Source organism: Adiantum capillus-veneris, chromosome 22 (assembly GCF_014529385.1).
Source record: "Adiantum capillus-veneris isolate H3 chromosome 22, ASM1452938v2, whole genome shotgun sequence".
Taxonomy (NCBI): domain Eukaryota; kingdom Viridiplantae; phylum Streptophyta; class Polypodiopsida; order Polypodiales; family Pteridaceae; genus Adiantum; species Adiantum capillus-veneris.
Window position 1 is genome coordinate 46,238,965 of NC_140952.1, and position 21,102 is coordinate 46,260,066.

General features: G+C 45.7%; 1 protein-coding gene across 1 annotated transcript in view; it reads right to left on the reverse strand.

Moving 5' to 3' along the window:
* Positions 1–215: 215 nt before the first annotated feature.
* Positions 216–21,102, reverse strand: part of SCY1 (SECY homolog 1) — a 98,562-nt gene continuing 77,675 nt past the window's right edge. The window contains exons 6-8 of the mRNA XM_086495396.1: positions 2,134–2,257; positions 1,875–2,038; positions 216–727 (exon numbers count right to left, since the gene is read on the reverse strand). Of these exons, the coding sequence (XP_086351522.1) occupies positions 503–727; positions 1,875–2,038; positions 2,134–2,257 (513 nt within the window). The 3' untranslated portion in view covers positions 216–502. The remainder of the gene's footprint in view (positions 728–1,874; positions 2,039–2,133; positions 2,258–21,102) is intronic.

A 21,102-nucleotide genomic window follows, 5' to 3' on the forward strand; every position in this document is an offset into this window, starting at 1 on the left:
AGAATATACCTACTTCAGAAAGTGCAAAAACCTACAAAAATTGGCGATATTTAGTGTAAAGATTTCAGCTATTTAAATTGAAAACTACTCATTGATTGGAAATACCTTCTCATTGTAGTTCTAAAATCGATTTGGCTGTAATTTGTTGTTAACGAGACCTAAATGAACTTAAAAGAATAATGTAGACTTTAAGTCAAGAGGGAGCACTAGGCAGATGAGGAAGATTTTCACTCATTTGATTTCAAATAACATCACCTTTGATGAGCTGCAAAAAAAGATAAGCAGCTCCAAAGAGAGCAATGCAGCTGATGTGCTGTATAATGTAGATATCATTCCTGACAAGATGGTACAAAGAATGGAATACAGCACACAGGACTCATTACATACAAGTAGAATTTACATGTGTCCCGCAAGACGCTCGTCAGCTTGCCCTGGGTTCTCGATTTCATAACCAACCTCAATTATCATGTTCTCACCAGTCCTCCCATCAATTTGCATGCTCTCATTGATCACCCACGTCGTAGAAATCAATGGTCTCATACTTCTGTGATATGATCTCTGCCTGGACTTTTCTAGCTGTATCTGTTGCACTACCTACAAGAATCAATATTGAGGTCCCAGCAAACCCCCGGAATGCTGTCAGGTGGGTGGCTGCCTCCACAGCCGATGGTGCAGCAGCCATGACTCCGAGGAAGACAGAGCCCAACACAGAAATTCTACTCAACACCTGCATAAACACTTCTTTCTAGATCAGAGTGGTATTGGCACCACAAATTTAAAGAAAAGCTGAAGTCCCTCCAGCACATACGCCTGTGTGCGACCCACTACTCAATGACCCCTCCTTTTATAAATAGGAAAACAAATGTCAACAATCTCTGCCAATGGCCTACTTATACAAAAGACAATGCTTAGTAAATGCCAAGACATAGGAAGAAAACAGGTTTGCCATGGTTAGTTTGCCATCTGGCACTAATCGGCAAGCTTTATCCAACGGTTCACAAATGCTCCCAAGAATTTCCTTGCTTTATTTAGGCCTTGTGCAGGCCCCTTCAGCGAGCTTCAGGAAAAATGAAAATTGAACATTTAAAGACACCCTCAAAATAGAGCCACATTGTGCTTGGGTATCCTCTCTTGATCATTATAGATCTGTGGTAAACATCAATGGGCAACTGCGTTTGAACTGTATTCTGAACACTATTTATTGACATGTTTCTCTTGAAATTGCCCGTAATCAGGTAAAAGAGTTACTCAAATGTGCGTTAGAGTCCATTAGTCTTCAAAAAAACAAAAATAATAATAAAAATTCTATGCCCTGGAATTAAGAAGGATATTAATAATTATTGAGGAAATATAACTCGTATAATATAAAAATTGGTAATTCATTTAGCTACCACATTAATTAACATTGATGGTCGAAGTTTTTATGCATAACCACAAAGATCTCTTTCGTCCCAAAAGTACTTCACAAATGCTCCATAAAATGTACTCAAGTTCCCTAACCACTTGTTCGTATTACGCTAATCACAAGAATGATTTACAGGCTGATACATAGAAATGTGACCATGTAACCTGCTGAAATCTAGTGAACAACTTAATAAAGTCAACATGCAATTTCAAAACATTATTGCTAAGGACCACTCTTGTACATCATAAATCTAGGATCCCTCCATTTATGAGAGGAAAAAGATTTAAAAATTTTGCAGATTGATGTAAATCAGTCACCTGCTGTACATATATTTTCGTTGAAAGAGGATTTTTTCTTGTCAGTTTTGATTATCTGTTGTGCTTGAACTTTATAATCTATGTTAGACACACTCCAATCACAAACCCACGAAGACCGGACTGTTTTTAGATTGTTTAAAACACCAACTTACATTGCTTATAAACGTTGCAGTTGATCTGCCTGGTCTTATAGCTGGTATCGAAGCCCCTTGACGTTTTAGCTGATCGCTCACATCATCAGGGTCAAGCTGAAGGAACGTATAGAAGTAATTGAAAAAGGCGATCAAAAAGACATTTGATGGAAGATAAAGTGCACCTAAAACAGAAAAAAAACAATTGAGTCAAAGTCACGTAATCATGCACATAATGCACTGTTGAAAGCAAGTAAAAAATGCTCCATTACAAACTCACCACCCGGATAAAGTGCAACCGCTGCATTTTTCAAGAATTCAGCACTTGTGAATCGAGCCAAGGCACCCGGAGCAGCAAGTGCAGATGTTGAGAATATAATGGGCATCACTCCAGAGCTGTTCACCTGAACAACCAACATAAGGAATGTACATGGTCATGACCAAAAAAACAACTCTGTACAGTCTAGCGGACCAATATTGGATTTGAACATGAAAAGCCCTTAGCCTAGGTCTACCTCTAGTGTAGCTCTCTGTGGAGACGGATTTATTGTAGCTTTGTGGATTTCCGCAAAGCATTTGACATGGTACCGAGAGCTCGATTGATGCCAAATTGCAGGAGATGGGGGTGCCCATAGTGTTGATTTGGGGGATTATGGCTCTATACAGATCAGTGATGGGACATGTACGCACTCCGGAGGGGATATCTGATTTAGTTCACTCCACCATTGGGGTGAAACAGGATTTCCCATTGTCTCCTACTCTATTTGGTATGTATGTTGATGAGGTGTCTGATTACATTAACAGAGAGGGTGACAAAGGTGCCCAGCTGGCAGGGACGTGGTGTGTTGATCTCTGACTCACCAGAGGGTATGTAGCGACAGTTGGATGCATTACACAAATTTGCAGAGGATAGTGGATTGTCTGTAAACCTTGGTAAAACCAAGGTTATCGTGTTTAACACCACACCATAGTGGATCAAGAGATCAGCACCGACTTTCAATATGGTCAAGAGATTGTAGAGTATACAGGTAACAGATGCATACACTTACCTTGTGGTTGTCTTCACTCGGCCGAGGTTTTCTTTCGAGAGAGCGGCAGAGACTAGACTAACTAGAGTTTTTGCGGCCTTGGGAGGCTTGGAGAGGATGTGTTTGCAGGTTCAGTTCCAGGAACCTCAGGCAAAGTTATAGCTCTTTGATACCTTAGTAGCCTCAGCTATGTTGTAGGGGGTGCAGACATGGGGACCTTCTGTAGGCCAAGATGGTTGGAGACGTATGGAGAGGCCCTTGGTATCTATGATCTCTCGAGTGATCAGAGCCAAGGCCTCCGTACCTCACGCTATCATTCCAGCAGAGCTAGCTGCCCCTCTTATGGAGATTGAGGCGCTTACCAGATCAGTCTCCTTTGTGCACAACTTGTGGGATACTACTAGAGACAGATATGCTAGACTGGCCCTTGAGTCTTCCAGACAGTTAGCTCTTCAAGGGGACACTTCATGCTGGTATGCCCAGATGACATCATGGTTTCAGACGCATGGTTTCACCATGGACAGGCTGCCCCCTTTCTGGTACTCTCTTCAGGCACCCTCGATGTCTCTTACACGAGACTCATTCGTCAGGACCTGATCCAGCTGGATACCAGGAGAACATGGAGAGAGCCGCCACAGGAGTTGGGCACGAAGATGGCTTTCTATAGAGAGCATCTTCTCCACCTCACAGGAGATGGGTTTGTGATTCCACCCAGCTACATGGACACACATACGTGTCATGGTTTGGGATGTGCCATTGGTCAAAATCGCACATCCTCACATCAGCTGGAGATTGAGACTGGTAGATTTAGAGGGATACCAGCAGACAGCAGGATATGCTGCTTATGCCAGTTAGAGCCAGATATAGAGCTACATTACATATGTCATTGTGCAGTGTACTATGATATACGGGGCCATTTCCACTGCTTATTCAGAGAGGGTTTCGGTCCTTTCTCTAGGGTCATGAGTTATGAGGATAAGATGTCTTGGGCTATATCTACTTGAGTTACACAGATATAGAGACACTTTACTAGGGAGAGATAGAGAGAGACAATCCCAGAGACAGATTACAGATTTCTTTTCGCTAAAATGGGGCAGCCAGAGGAGCAGTCATCATTGCAGAGCTCAGCCCACACTCATTCGACCACTACCGGCACTCTCATTGACCGAGCACTGGAGCTACGGAGATCTAGACGGCCATGATTTAGGAGAGGGGCTACACAGCATTGACGGACACTACAGCAGAGATTCGAGCCATACTCTCTCGATATCAAGAGTGCAGATGAGGATGGATTCTAGCAGTAGTATCTAGTTCTTTTCTGCCCAGACATGGTATTAGATTCACCATTTTGTAACAGATTGGTCTCATAGGTCATTTCGGCCTTTTGAAGGCGTTAATATAACATTTCAATTCATTTCCTCTCTCTCTCTCTCTCTCTCTCTCTCTCTCTCTCTCTCTCTCTCTCTCTCTCTCTCTCTCTGCGCGCCACTGCTGCTGCTCCTGCAGCGCGCCACTGCTGTTGCTCCTGCGCGCGCCACTGCTGCTGCCCCCTGTGCGCGCCACTGCTGCTGCTGTTTCAGCCCCTGCGCGCGCCACTGCTGCTGCTGCTGAACCCGTTGTAGCTGACCTGTTGCGACTGCACGCTGCCAAGGCTGTAGCACTTGCCGCTGCCTCACTGTGGCAGCATTACCAAGTGCACCGGGCCCGCTGCCCCCAATCTCTCACACACGGATACATACCCACACACACACTACACACATACACGCATACACACAAGTACTCCCTCTCTTCCCCTTCTCCCCTCTTCTTCACAATATGAAGAGAGGGTAGTTACGAAGACAGCCATGTCTTCCCCCATCATCAAGACGCCGGCATCGACAATGAAGACAACGTTCATGCTCACGAACAAGAGGCTTGCACAATTGGAGAAGGACATGAAAGAATGGCGGATGGAGAGAGAGATATGGGAGGAGGAGAAAGCCACCATCATCAAGCTATGGAACGAAGAGAAGGAGGACATGAGAGCGGAAATCCAAAATCTCAAAGAGGAGAAGGAGAGAAGGGAACGGGAGAACGGGAAGGAGAGGGAGAGATGGAGGAAAGAGCAAGAAGAGATGAAGGCACAAATCGATCTCCTTCATGCTTCCATCACATCCCTCACCCCCGAAGAAGGAGAGATTAAAGAGGAGGCTAAGGAAGCCCTCAAGGAGGAGATCACCAAAGCCCTCACCGCAAGCATTGAGGACAAATTAGAGGCCACCAAAGAAGGATGGGTCGAAGTGGTCAAAAAGAACATCAAGAAGGTTGCAAGAGAGGAAGCCCAAAAAGATGAGGTACTCATCGTACACACAACCATCGAGGAGGAGAAGATGCGACAAGCTCGCCGTCTCAATGTGCGAGTGACCGGCATCAAAGAAGAAGAAGGGTCTACACCCGAGAGCGATGGGAAAGCTTTATGCAAGAAAGTGGGATACAAGGAAGAAGAGATCCCTTTCTCCAAAGTTTGGAGAGCCGGCAAAGATCCAAAGAAGAGAGCTCTCATCCTCCAATTCGCCTCCGAGGAGTCTCGAACTTCTTTCCTCCGAAAGAGGGTCATCTTGAGAGGGCTAGAAGGCCCCCCGATTTATCTTGATGATGACCTCACAAAGATGCAACAAGATCACCGTCGCGCGTGCATGCCTAGAGTCCACCAAGCCCGCAAAGAAGGGAAGAAGGCAGTATATCGAGATGGTAGGGTTATCATTGATGGCAAGACCAGCGCATAGGGACTCGCGGCCTGTGGGACACACGAGGAGATTCATGTCACGGTTTGGAATTGCAATGGAGACCTATGGACACACCCAGAGAGACTTGAGGAGGTGATGAGAGGTCGAGACATCATTCTACTTACAGAGACACACGAGAGCCCAGAGAGAGGGCTACCACGGATACATGGATTCCAGTGGGAGTCTCTACATCGGGGGTGTATGCGCCAGCACACCACTCGTGGCTCAGGAGGAGTGGCCATACTCTTTAGACAGGGGCTTCACAGTAGACTACAGATTGTTGCCCGGGACCCACAGGCCCACTACATGTGGATTCGCCTCGAGCTCTCACGAGACAGGATCGTCTACATTGCCCTTTGCTACTTTGCTCCCACAGGCTCCAGATTCGCCCCTATTGAGCAGGAGTCACCGTACGCATGCCTCACGGAGGAGATTATGGAGTACTCCACACTGGGTGAAGTCTTCCTTATGGGAGACTTCAATGCTCGTACGCACAGTGAGCAGTGTGAGGCATATGACCACGAGGACCCAGAGGCACTACACACTCTAGATGAGGAGGCTACTATGAGAGATACAGCAGACAGAGCTCTAGTCACAGCCTACGGACGACATCTACTTCGACTTGGCTCCCAGCACCGTCTCGTTATTTATAACGGGATGGTCCAGTGGCCCACCTCAGGGGGCCTGACTTGTATGCCACATGGAGTTGCAGAGGGAGGGGGGAGTACAGTCGACTATATTCTGGGACCCAGGGAGGCTACACACCTTATCACATCCTTCACCATTCCACCCATACCCATCGGAGCCGACCACACATACCTCTCTTTCTCCATCACCGGAGATACCATCCCACACACTCCACAGCACACACTCCACACACCACCATCTATTTCACACATGAGCTAGCCTCTCTTTACTCGGCCGAGGTCGAGCATGGCCTATGCCTCCTCCACCCATCCACACCACTCTCAGTTCTCACATCACATATCTCTTCCGTTCTCCACACTTCAGCTATTAGCTCCTTTCCACACACCACTCACACAGGACGCACTCCCCCCCCCGGGACTATGCCTCAGAACCGCTGGTATGATGATGAGTGCAGAGAGCTATACCGACGCCTCCGCGCACAGCGAGCCTTAGGAGAGATCACACAGAGAGAGGCCAGACGGCATATGAAGACGCTGACACGCCAAAAGCGGCGAGCATTCGAAGAGGCATAGGAGCTTGAGCTATACCGCCTATTCATGAGCATGGATAGCGCGATAGCATGGCGCACCCTGCGCGAGCCACGTCCGACTACAGCTATTGAGGATCCACAGATATGGCATGATTATGCAGAGCGACTTTACGAGGTGCCAGGACAGCCTCCTATCCCACAGCCACACGAGCCACGCCCCACGTGCTCCTCCTTCTTTACAGCACAGATGGTAGAGAGGGCCATACGCCGCATGCAGCACAGACGATCAGCTGACCATACTGGATTACAGAGTGAGCACATCATTTATGCGGCCTCCACTATAGCCCCGTTGATTGCACATGTCTTCAACCGGGCTATAGGGGAGGGCTTCCCAGAGGAGTGGACACAGCACACCATAGTGCCTATCCACAAATCTGGCGACACCCTGGATCCAGGGAACTACAGGACTATCATGATTGGCCACACGATGGCCAAGCTATATGGAGCAGTACTTGAGGCACAGCTCAGCTGCTACGCAGAGATCGAGGGTTTACGAGCTCCAGGCCAAGCAGGTTTCAGACGAGCTTTCTCCACCACTGATCACATCTTCGTTCTGCGCTGCCTCATTGATGGGGCAAAGGCACGGAAGAAGAGGCTTTACTGCTGCTTTGTGGATTTCCGCAAGGCCTTTGACACAGTCCCACGCGAGAGACTCTTCCAGCGCCTTCACAGCATTGGGGTACCAACAGAGATGATTTGGGCCATATATGCTCTCTACGAGAAGGTGACGGGTCGAGTTCGTTGCCCAGGCGGTTTTTCAGAGACCATTGCTAGCACCATTGGTGTTAAGCAAGGATGCCCACTCTCCCCGACACTCTTTGGGCTCTACATCGACGAGATCTCCGACTACATACTGCGAGCAGGGAGAGAGGGGAGCGACTTGGCAGGTACTCCGGTCCACATCATGTTATATGCTGATGATATTGCGTTGATTTCAGAGTCACCCGAGGGCTTGCAACGCCATCTTGAGGCCTTGGACGAATTCAGCACACACAGGGGGTTGACTGTGAACCTTGGCAAAACCAAGGTTATGATCTTTCACACATCCAGTGCAGTGAGGAGCGCTGCCACCTTCACAGCAGCAGGAGGAAAGGTTGATGTAGTCACCTCCTATGTCTACCTTGGCATCACATTCACCAGCCTACCAGGACCCTTCACTATGAGGCAGGCTGCTGCTGACAGGCTCACCCGAGGATATGCAGCTCTGGCCATGCTAGAGCGGAGATGCCACCAGGCACACTTTCAGGAACCCCGCACGAAGGGGTGGCTTTTCGACACCTTAGTCACCCCGGCCTTGATGTACTCGGCGGCAGTATGGGCACCAGGATTGACAGCTGACCAGTGGACACAGCTTGAGAGGCCACAGGTATGTATGATCTCACGCTTGCTCCGCAGCAAGAAGACAGTGCCACATGACATTATTAGAGCCGAGCTCGCCACACCACCCATGGTGGTAGAGGCACTATTCCAGACAGTCTGCTTCATCCAGAGGATGAGAGAGCTACCTCCTGACAGACTTACTCGTAGAGCATTTGAGGCAGCTATACAGCTATCAGAGAGTGGGCATGAGAGAGCATGGTACTCACAGGTCAGAGCATGGTTTGAGGGACACGGTCTTGACATGGAGAGCCTACCACCATTCCAGTACGACCCCCACTCACCATATGTTCACCTCTCTCGCAGTGAGAGGAACTTGGTACTGAGACAGGATCTGTGGCAGCTATACACTAGGAGAGTCTGGGAGTCACCTGGCTTGGGGACGAGGATGTCAGATTACAGAGACCAGTTTCTCACCATATTGTCCGGGGGGTTCATACAGAGACCACGCTACATGGACACATATATGCCACATAGCTCACGGGTGGCGATTGGTCAGCTGAGAGTGGCTTCACACAGGTTAGAGATTGAGATCGGGAGACATACTGGTGTTCCCAGGGAGGAGCGCGTCTGCAGAGCCTGCACAGAGGAGGTGGAAAGTGAGGAGCACTTTGTATGTAGATGCAGAGCATACACTGAGATCAGAGGCAGGTATGAGGCCCTATTCAGAGGACAGCCCACTCTCCGAGAGATCATGGACTCTCGAGATCAGAGACAGCTCGGACGGTTCTTACTAGAGATACAGAGCCATCGGGACACACTACTACAGCCACACACAGCTACACAGACAGAGGGGAGACAGTCGCAGCTCACAGACTTCTTTCAGAGGATTACCGCCCCTCCCCCACCAGACACTCAGAGAGGAGTGACACTCCCACAGGCGGAGGTGAGCCGAGCTAGACGACGACCACGAGTCACAGGCTACAGGGGCGCGAGCTCCCACCACCGACAGATCGAGGAGATCCGAGCCCGGGAGCGCCGTGCCACTGAGGAGCGAGTGGCCCGGATGAGGGCCGACCCGACAGCTTTCATCCGGGCAGCCTTGGCACCAGACCCGCCCATGTACCACATCTTACATCCCCCCATTAGTACAGGATGGAGCTAGATAGCTTGATGCATTCTCATGATTGTACTACCTTGAGCATATAGACATGCATATACCCCTAGAGATAGAGCTCCATCCCTCCTCAGATACCCCACTACCTACACTCAGTTCAGTTTTGTATCAGTTTTTGTTTCATTTGTCTTTCCGATAGACGGATGACATACACACCATGTACATTTGATTTGTCTCATAGGCCGATTTCGGCCTGACATAGACGTTAAAAATCTTTCTTTCTTTCTTTCTTTCTTTCTTTTCTCTCTCTCTCTCTCTCTCTCTCTCTCACACACACACACACACACACACACACAAAAATTGTGGCTTGTCACCCTTTGCATTACTTCAAATCAACCAAAGGTCCATATACAAGAAATATGGAAAAACCCTGAATAATATACAATGAGATCATACCCACACAACCACACGATACATCAAAGGATAAGACACTCAAATGATGAACCGGTGAAGAAGCTCTATCTCGCTGCAGGAAGCCTACACAAATCTGCCAAAAGCTCTCCGCCTCTAGCAATGCAGCAAAATTATAAAACAACTGCTAGCTACCGAAATGATAAAAAGTATCCATTGTAAGAAACCTCCTGTAGCAGCAGCAAGGGACTGCAAAACCTGTGGCTGTGCCTCCAAAATCATCCACATTGATTCCATCATCTCCGGATGAGGTACCCCAAAATAAGATGCTGATCTCCTCCACAACCAAACTGTAAAGAGGCAGGAGAGACCCATTTGTCGTACACCACAAAGGTACCAAGATGCACATTTCTCTAACTAAATCAGCTTCCACAATGCATCACTAAACTGCCTCTCAAACAAATCTGCAAACTGTGTAATAGACATCATGTAAAAATTGTACTCTGAATCTGATCACAGCTGCTCTCTCTAGACCAAGAAAACTCCTGGAAAAACACGTCGATGCATAGTGGCTCACTCCTTAAAGAGACATCTGCAAATCTCCATGGACCACATGCAAAGAAATGGACAGGCACGATCATGGATATCAGAACATCTGCCGGAGATGGAAAACCTCACCAACTATAGAGACTCACTCTCCTCCTCACGTCCAACGGTGCCTGCAGTAAAACGCACCTACGATGATGTGAAACTTTTAGCTACTCGGATTCCAGTGCCGATCGTCCAACCATCTCGTGGTGACATGGCCTTCTTGGCTGCGGGTGAAACTCTTGGCCATCGTCTGTTTCACGCTGGCCATACAATGTCCGGCCATTTGTGACTTCAACAAGGGGGTCCCAAAAGTTAAATAAAAGTCAAGGGAAAGAAACCAACAACTAAAGTTAGTGCTTGCCACAGGCTCGTGACATACGCCCCTCTTGAAATTGCAAACGTCCTCGATTGCATGCCTAATATACATACCATACATGATTTAGTGTGATTAGCACCCTTTTATCATCACATGTATCCTCAAGAAAGGTCATGAAACATAGATACAAATGACTTAATGAAACCTCATACCTTTGTCATTTCTGTCTACGATAGAAGTGAGCATTCTACCTTAAAAAACTTGTTGAGCAATGCACGCTTGTACTGCACTGAATCCGTATGTACATATAATGTGCTAGCTCCATCATGACCCCTCTTTCAGCATGTTGAGTTGGGGCATACGTAGGTTGTAAATCAAAGGCTTCAAGGTAAAGCTGCAATACATTCGGTGACTCTTACAGTTCAATCTCTTCCATCCACTTTGCATCCATAGGTGAATAGTTCTTGAACTTCGCCAAATAACGCCGTGCAACTTTTGACTTTTCTCTCCTTATGTGCCAAAATTTGTTTAGGTACCAAGATATCATCAAATTTTTCAACTTCTGGTTGATCTTCATTTGGCATATCTTATGGCACAACACTCACAGAGGGTCTCAGAAGACTCACATGAAACGCATTATGGATCTTTCAAGTGTTAGGCAATTTCAGCCTATAAGCAACATCGTTGATCTTGTCAAGTACTTAAAAAGGTCCATAGTAACGCACGTTGAGCTTGGAAAACAACCTTTCATTGCCCTTCATCTTCTTTAACCTTGCCTTTTCAAAACGCAAAAAAATCCAATCACCAGGTGAAAACAACAATTCACGTAGGTGACGGTCAGCAACGCTTTTTCTCCTTTGCTTGAGTCTTCTCCAAGGCAAGCTTGATTTTCTTATACATTTCATCCATGTTTTCTACATACCAATCCGCTTCAAAAATCTTACCTTTGTGTGCAAAATGGGAGGAACCTTTTGTTACCCTCAACAATTTCAAAAGGTGCCTTGCTTGTTGACGAATGCACCGTAATGTACACAATCTTCCATGCATCATCATAAAACCGTCCCTGAGGAGAAAGTGCTCATGGCATTGTCCCTCTAACAACTGTTCAAAGATCCTTGCAAAATCTTCATCATTGGCATATTGTTCCTTCGTGTCATCAAGCTCATTATAATAAGAAATTGACACAGTTGAAATTTGTGGCTTTCTTGACAATGCATCAGCCACCACATTCTTCTTGCCTTCCACATGCACAATCTAAAAGTGGAACATAGAGAGAATGTTTGCCCATTGCATATGCTTTTCAGATAACTTTGACTGTGTCAAGAAATATCGCAAGGTCTGATGATCTATTTGGAGAACAAAATCAGTAACTAGCAGGTAGTGTTTCTAACTTGAAAGCGCATGAATCACAGCCAATAATTGTTTCTCATAGATTTGCATAGTCTTTTCTTGCCCTTCCAAGATTTTGCTTTCATACACTACTACCCGACCATCTTGCATTAACACTGCCCCAATACTATTCCCACACGCATCGCACTAGACCACAAATGACTTCCTGAAATCTGGCAAAACAATTACTAGATCCGAAGTCATCTTTTCTTGCACGAGATTAAAAGCTGAAATCTCTCTTTGTGTCCATTTGAAAGTGACCTCTTCCTTTCGCAGAGCATGTAGGGGTGAAGCAATCTCAGCAAAATTTTGGATGAATCTTCTGTAGTAAGAACACAATCCCAAGAAGCTACCGATAACATGCACAATGTTCAAGTCTGGCAATGTCTTGATTGCTTCAACCTTGGGACGATCCATTCGGACACCATTCTTTGACATTGTGTGGCCTAAAAAGTGAATTCTTCTTGGATCTCTTCCAAGAAGAATTCACTTTTCTTGGGATTAATGAGCAACCTGTGACTGCGTAGCTCTTCAAACACAATGGTCAAGTGACGCTTATGCTCCTCATTCTTCAAATAGACTATCGTGTCATCAAAGAATGTGCCGACAAACCTTTAATGTGAGTGGAAAATCCGATCCATCATCCTATTGAACGTAGGAGGAGCGTTTATAAGACCAAATGGCATCACTAAGAACTCATACAGACCAAATGTTGTCCTAAACGCACTCTTGTGCACATCCTCTGGCTTGATACGAATATGATGGTATCTATTCTTCAGATCTATCCTATTGAAATTTGCAACACCCTCTAAACAGTCAAGAATATCATCAATCCTTGGAATAGAAAAGCTATTCTTGATGGTATTCTTATTAAACTCACGGTAATCAATACACATGAGCCAAGAGCCATCCTTCTTCAACACTAGAAGCACTAGGGAGCAAAAGGGCGAAGACCTAGGTTGAATCAACTCTTTTTCTAACAACTCCTCTACCTGGCTCATAATCTCTTTTGGCTGGGCTGCACTAACCCTGTAGGGAAGTCTATTTGGTGGGCCACAACCTGACACCAGATCTATCGCATGATCCTCACGCCTCTCCGGCGGCAATTGTAGCAGTAATGAATCAGAACATACTCACTAAACTCTCGCAAAAATGCTGAGCTTTCTTTATCTAACACAAAAAAATTTGATTGACAATTATCTAAAACATCACGTGCAAAAATCAAGTACGCAGAAAGATGATTTTTAATTACATACGTGATAGATGAAGCTGATACAATAAGGACAGACTCTCCTTTAAGCTTTACATCCAAGATGTGAGTTTTACCCCTACGCTGCACGGTGACCTTTTTGTTGAAGACATCCAACACTCCATGTACATGGAATATCCATGGAATTCCCAACAGCGCATCGCCCCCTTCCAACGGCATGATGTAAAATTCTTTTGTGTCCACATATGACTGAATATGCAAACGCAACTTTCCAATGATGGGAGTAACACACTCTAAATGGCCAGGACATGCCAAACTTGCCTCTATTGTGTACCCCGTCGCCTCAGCCTTGATGCCCAGCTTGATAGCCAACTCTGGTGAGGTAAAGTTTCCCTTAGCACCTGGATCAAAGAAAATAAGCATTGTCTAATCCATAACTTTACCCCAAGCTCTACATAACTCATTGGCATCCGAGTTTGGCCTATCACCCACCATATCTAGCACTAAACATGCCGTGGGTTTGGGCTTCTTCTCTTTCTTGTCCTCTTTGTCAGCGGGCCTCTTCCTTTGTGGACAATCTACAGCAAAATGACTAGGCTGCTCGCAAATAAAGCATTTATTCGCAACCATTAAAACCTTCTTCTCTTCAAACGACTTGCCCACGAAAGGCGGCTTCTTTCGTTTCTTAGCCTGTCCTCTAGACGTCTCGGCTGATTCCTTAGCTTTCTTTGAGTTTCCTAACCCTTGATACTTCGAGTCGCAAAGGGCTTCTTTGCTGAGTTTTTCTTTGGCTGACCCGGCGGTTTTTCAAAACAACTCACGACTTTGGCAACTAGAGTATTTCCAGGTAGACAGTGACATTGGCCCCAAAGGTTGGCGCCCCTTTTGTTGTTTTTTCATTGCAATTAAACTTTTAGGAAAAACCTGTAAACTTCTACGTGTTGTCCCACTTTTATTGGGCTGAAAATGGCCTACTCTAGCCCAATTTCAGCAACCTTACAACAGTAGAAGGCTTTACATACAAATCCCCATGCATTAGGTTACTTGCGTCATGCATTAGAGCACTTTGACAAACCTGGAGAGAAAATACAACATGCTCAAATCTCGTTTTTCGCCTCTAAAATGCACTAGGAAGCTCTTGAGACTTTTTGGCATAAAAAGGGTTGAAACCCTAAACGTCATAATTTTATAAGGTCATGGGGCTCAGAATTATACTGCTCGAACCAACATTTATGTGCTAAATAAGTGACCTTAGGAGGTCACTTCTCAACGAGTATCAAGTACCACATACCAACGTTGGCTCCTCTGCCATCACCCAAGCATCTAGCGTTTCCAGCCCACCAGTACCAGAATTCTCAGCCCATCAGTACCAACGTTTTTTAGCCCATCAATATTATTGTTTTCAGCCGTCCTCTCACAAACAGGAGCACACACAAGCAATTAATAGGCTGAAAATAGATACACTTTGCGAGCAAGAGAGAAGATCGACACAGTACTGGGGACCAGAAGATGGGTTGATCCCCCCCTCCCCCCCGTAAAGAGAATCTTTATTCAGGGAGAATCTTCTACAAGCACAAGGACCGAAGAAACCCCTCCATTCTAGATCTTCGACTCAATGGTTGTTCCTTCCTGTGAGGGAAATTTCAGAGAGGCGAACTCTCAATTCCTTTTTTCGCCTGTACTCAGAGCCGAGGCTCCGCAGGCAAGTTCCGCGGCCGAGCCAAGGCCTTTCTGCTCCTCCTCTGCGAGGGAGTACCTGCACAAAAAAAAAAAAAAAAAACACAAAGCAACAACTCGTAGAGCATATTCACAAGCTTTACCTGTCGCTCCTTGCACCGAAAAGCGACCTCCATATGCTCTCTTCACGCGAGCACTTGCAAATTCCCGGCGGTAGAGTCTCCTCCCAGTTCCCAACGCTGGCTTCTATGTGTGTGTGCAAAAGAGAACGCAGGCTGCATTTTTATAGGCGTTGGGGGCTGGCTGAAATAGTTGAGGGCTACGTACAGAATGACCTAGGCTTGGGGCGCAAGGAAAAAGGCGAGAGAGAGAGAGAGAGAGAGAGAGAGAGAGAGAGAGATCGCTGCTGGTGTTTCTTTTTTGCCATACAAGCCAGCTTGAGCTTCTTTTTTTTGTAATAGGCCTTGCTTAATTTTAAGTGGGATGCCCATTTAATAAGTGGGCAACCGGTCACTTGTTTTAAAAAGTGTGAACCTGGTCAAAACTTAAAAATACTCAGTGAGAGGAAAATTGGTGCTACACGAACACATCCCACGTGTCCCTGGATGCAGTACACACGCTCAGATGCTATGCAGACACAGATTCCTCGCGGGAAAGCATCTGCCTTCTTCGTGAATATTCTGCTTTTTGTAAAAAGCTTCTCAAAACCAATCTTCATTCTTGTGCTTGCGTTCTTACGCATAATTCCTTTACCAGTTCAGATTTCCTCCCTGACCAACGGAATATTCCCTACTCGATGCTCCCGTCACCCATCACGTGACGCATCAGGAATATCCATTTCCCGGTCTCTCCTACCGAACTAACGGTACAACCCCTTCACAATGCTTAATGTCACCCATCATATGACACGTCAGAATTGTCCGTTCTTGATGGCTTTTAATAATTCGAGTAGATCTACAGTTGCTAACCTTACGGTTCAAGTGCACACAATTAAATATTCTAATTTCAATAAAAAGAAATCACTCAAAAAAAAAAGATAACAGTCAATTTAGCAACATCCCTTTGGCTTCTTAACAGTCGTCCTCAACTGTACTACTTGTACATATCCTTCCAGAATCTCGGGATAAGATGTTAATTCTTGCTCGGTCATCCACTGAGCGTCCAAGGTAGAATAATTCTAAAAACTTTACCAAAACTTCCGTTTAATCTTCCTGGACTTCATTAGCCGCTCCCGATGATAAATGATCTCCTCCGGTTGGAGTATTTCTTTTGTTTCCTCAACCTCAAGAGGTTCCTTAGCAATAGGCTAACTTGCAAGGGGTCCCACATATGGCCGGAGTAAACTCACATGGAAAGCATTGTGGATCTTTTAATAAGATGGTAGATCTAACCAGAACGTCACATTGTTCACTTGGTAAATTATCTTAAATAGCCCATAATAACGATTGGAAAGTTTTACCACTTTCCCTTTATGAGTCGCTTGTTTCTTTAGTCTTGCCTCTCAAACTTGAGTAAGACTAATTGACCGATTGTTAAGTCTAGATTCCTTCTGTCCACAACTTTCTTATGTTTTTCCTAAGAGCGTAAAATTGCTCTTTTAACTTGCCCATAGGCCGGGTCAAAAATTTGGACAAACTCATCTACTACAAAAATCTTATCCTTAGTGACAAGGATCGGTGGAAGCAAAGGCTTACCGTAAAGAATCTCAAAAGGTGCTTTCCTCGTAGACGAATGTACGGTATTGTTATACGCGTATTCGACAAGGGGCAAATACTTCTCCCCGTCAGACTATCTTTCTAGCACATAAGATTTCAGCATATCCAATATGGTGGAATTAGCAATCTCACTCTGCCCATCCGTTTGAGAATGAGATGCAGAAAAAAAAATTAACTTCGTGCCAAGGTTATCAAACAAGGCACGCCAAAAGTTCCCTGACATGCAAGGATCTCGATCACTCACAATAGACTTCGGCATTCCATGATGCTTAAAGATCTGTGCTAGAAAAATCCTAGCCATATGGTCCGCTTTGATCCTTTTCTTGACTAGAACAAAATAAGCTTGCTTGCTAAATTATCCACAATGGTCCAGATCGCATCATTTCTAGTCGTAGTCTTTGGGAGATCCATGGCAATACTCTCCCAGGGTTGATCACGCACAGGGAAAGGTCGGAGTAACCGAGGTGTCTTATGCCGATCGTACTTTACCTTTTGGCAAACCAAACATTCCCTGACATATTGATCAATGTCTGCCAAAATAAATACCTTTCCAATGCTAAAGTCGTAGGGAGAATTCCCCAATGACCCGCATAAGGTGAAGCATGTGCTTCTTCCACGATTTTCTTCCTCAATGGTGTCGCCACGCAAATTGCTTGGCGGTGATAGAAGTAACCATCTCGAATGGAATAGGGATATTCATTCTCTCCATTCTGCAACTTACTCCAAATAGAGGAGAAGTCTGGGTCATTCGGATACAAATCTGGAAGAGTTCCCAATTCTTGGTGATATACAGAAGTAACTGCATTCACCCTAGGTCGTCTAGACAATGCATCTGCAGCCACATTCTTACTCCAAATAGAGGAGAAGTCTGGGTCATTCGGATACAAATCTAGAAGAGTTCCCAATTCTTGGTGATATACAGAAGTAGCTGCATTCACCCTAGGCCGTCTAGACGATGCATCTGCAGCCACATTCTTACTCCCAACCGTATGAAGGATCTGGAAGTGAAACATGGACAAAAAGTTTGCCCATCTCATCTACTTCTCAGATAGTTTCTGTTGCGTGAGAAAATACCACAAACTTTGGTGATCGGTTTTGATCACAAAATCCGCTCCTACAAGATAATGTTTCCAGGTAGACAAGGCGTGAATCATAGCCGTAAGTTCCTTCTCGTATATCGAGGCATGCAAATCTCCATCCTCAAGCCGTCTACTTTCACAAGCCACTGCATAGGCTTCTTGGTTAAGCATTGCACCGATGCAATCACCTTAGCAGCGCAGTGAACCTCGAATGGTTTCCTTAAGTCTGGCACTATCAAAACAGGTCCATGGCTTAATAGATACTTTAGCCTATCAAAGGCACTTTGCTGTCTCGATCCCCATCTGAAAGGGATCTTCTTCCTTGTTATGTCATGAAGTGGTCATGCTACTTGAGCAAAGCCTCAGATAAACCTCCGATAGTAGGAACACAATCCCAAAAAGCTATATACATCATGTATTGTAGTGGGAGTTGGCCAATCTTTTACGACCTTGATCTTTACGCGATCCATACTTACTTGGTTGTGTAAGACTATATGGCCGAGATAATGTATCTCAGCGAGGAAGAACTCACTCTTCTTTGCATTCACATGCAACTCATGCTTTCGCAATTCCTGAAACACTATGTCCAAGTGCTTCCGATGTTCCTCCTCAGTCTTCAAAAAGACGAGTATATCATCAAAGAACACTTCTGTAACAGCTCGGTGTGGGCTGAAAATTCGATCCATCATTCGACTGAATGTGGTAGGAGCATTGGTCAAGCTGAAGGGCATTACCAAAAATTCATAAAGTCCAAAGGTTGTGCGAAAGCTAGTCTTACGGGAGTCTTATGGACCCTCGGGGGCTATGATACCCGCTCTTTAAGTCAATGCGACTAAAGATGATGGCACGTTGCAACTTATCGAGAATATCATCATTCCGAGGAATTCCTGATAGTGATCTTGTTTAGAGATTGGTAATCTATGCACATTCGAAACGTGCCATCTTTCTTCTGCACCAATACAACTGGAGAGCAATAAGACTAAGTACTTGGTCGCACACAACCTTTTTCCAAAAGCTCGTTGACTTGCTTCAAAATTTCCTCTTGCTGAGCAAGACTAACCCTGTAAGGGGTTTGGAGGAGAGCTACCGGGTACAAGATCAATGTGATGATCTTCTGGACATTCTGGAGGTAGCTTGTCTGGTAGAGTATCCGTGAAACAATCTTTACTTTTCAAGAAATTGAAAACGTTTAATTTCCATTTTTTACATAATCTCGGGCCAGTTGCATATGGTAGTGCCATGGCATACCCAAGATGATACCACATCCCTCGATGGGTGCCATCAAAAAACATTCGTGGTCCATGTACTCGCCAATCCGAAGATTGAGTTGTACTTGCACAGGAGTTGCATTGGTGGTCAACCCCTCGAATGCCGATCAGGAAGTGACTAGAGTTCCAAGCTGAGCCCGAGTGAGGCCCAAGAGTTTTGCAGTTTCCAGTGAGATGAAGTTGTCCGTCGATCCAGGGTCGTAGAGGATCCCCCTTGCATATCAGGAATGGAATTCAAGCTCGGTGGAGCAGGTTCCTTCTTCGATTGTTCCTTTTCCGAAGATGCTTGTTCCTGCCGGTGCTGCCGAACAAGACAATCAGGCTTCATGTGTCCTTTCTCACCACTGTAGAAGTACCTTCCTTGCTCTTTGAAGGTTTGTACTTGGTTCGGCGTGAGATACTTGCGCTGTCTTCCAATACCCTCTCGCTTCTTAGGCTGATCCGGGTCGTTTGGGGGACACTTTTTGCCTAGGTTGACATGGTCATCATAAACCGCTCTTTGTCTTGTACGGTACGTGCTATGTTCCATCCGTCTCGGGGTACCAATGGAATGTAGATCATCGGCAATCATTGCCGACTCCATCATCCGTTGAAGGGTGTCGTGTGGGTACACCTTCATGCTCTTTCAAAGCGGTGGTTGAAGGCTTGCTTCGAATTTTTGCACCTTTTCCTCGTCGAAAATCCTCATGGAAGGTGTAATTTTCAGAAGAACCAACCAAAACTTGTCAACATAAGTCGTGACTTTCTCATGTTTCTTTTGGGCGAGCCAGTCCCATTCCTTCCGAATGTCCTTGAAGTCAAGCGGAAGAAATTGTTCATAAAATTCAGCTTTGAATTGAGCCCACGTTCTAGCTTATGTACCTTCCAAAATTTTGGCTAATCACTAGTTACTTGCTCTCTCCTTGAGATGCATCCCAACATGATGCAACTTGGATTTTTCGGTGAAGTTCCTGTGGGTAAAAGCAACTTCAAACTGCCTCACGAAAAGCAGTGCCTTGGAGATATCTCTCTGTCCTCTGTAGTTGTCGAGCTTCAAATCCTTGTCACCGGATTTGAAAACCCGCATCTTGCCGTGACGCCTACGGTTATCCTTCTTGAACTGGGGCTTTTCTTAAGTATTACGTGGAGAAGTAGTAGGAGTTTTCTTCTTTGGAGAAGATTTAGATATTGTATGAGAAGTAGATGTAGTAGTATAGTCAGGAGAGTATGATGGAGAAGAGATAGAGACATCCTTCCTTTCGTTAAGCAGAGAAAGTTCTTTTTCCTGGTCCTTGCGCTTGGAAGGTCGTTTGTCCTGATCTGGAAATCCCTTGTGCGCTTCGGCACGTCTTTCCACACTATCCTCTTGTGGGTTGCTTCCATCGACAGGATTTTCCTGACGCCCATCGGCATCTATTCCTTGCGGTTTCTTGATTCCGTCCAAGACCTTTTGGACAACCGGCAACAAAATAAGCTGCTACAATTCCACGAGTTGAGCTCGCACTTGCAAGTTCGTCTTCAACGGTTCTTCCATGGCTCGTCATGGTTCTTCCCGTTCCTTCCTGGAATCGTCCTCCTTTGCACAAAAAGAGAGGAATCCGAGCTCTGATACCACTGTCACAAATGGGAGCGCACACAAGCAATTAATAGGCTGAAAGTAGATACACTTTGCGAGCAAGAGAGAAGGGAGAAGATCAACATAGTATTGGGGACCATAAGATGGGTTGGTCCCCCACCCCATAAAGAGAATTTTTATTCAGGGAGAATCTTTTACAAGCACAAGAACCAGAGAAACCCCTCCGTTTTGGATCTTTGACTCAATGGTTGTTTCTTCCTATGAGAGAAATTTCCGACAGGCGAACTCTCAATTCCTTTTTCCGCCTGTACTTAGAGCCGAGGCTCCGCAGGCAAGTTCCGAATTCTGTTCCCGGAATTCCTAAGCGTAGTCCGAGGCCTTTTCCCTTCTTCTCCTCCGCGAGGGAGTATCTGCAAAAAAAAATACAAACATATACACAAAGCAACAACTCGTAGAGAGTATTCACAAGCTTTACCTGTCGCTCCTTGCACCCAAAGGAGACCTTCGTACGCTGTCTTCATGCGAGCACTTGCAGATTCCCGGCGGCAAAGTCTCCTCCCAGTTCCCAGCGATG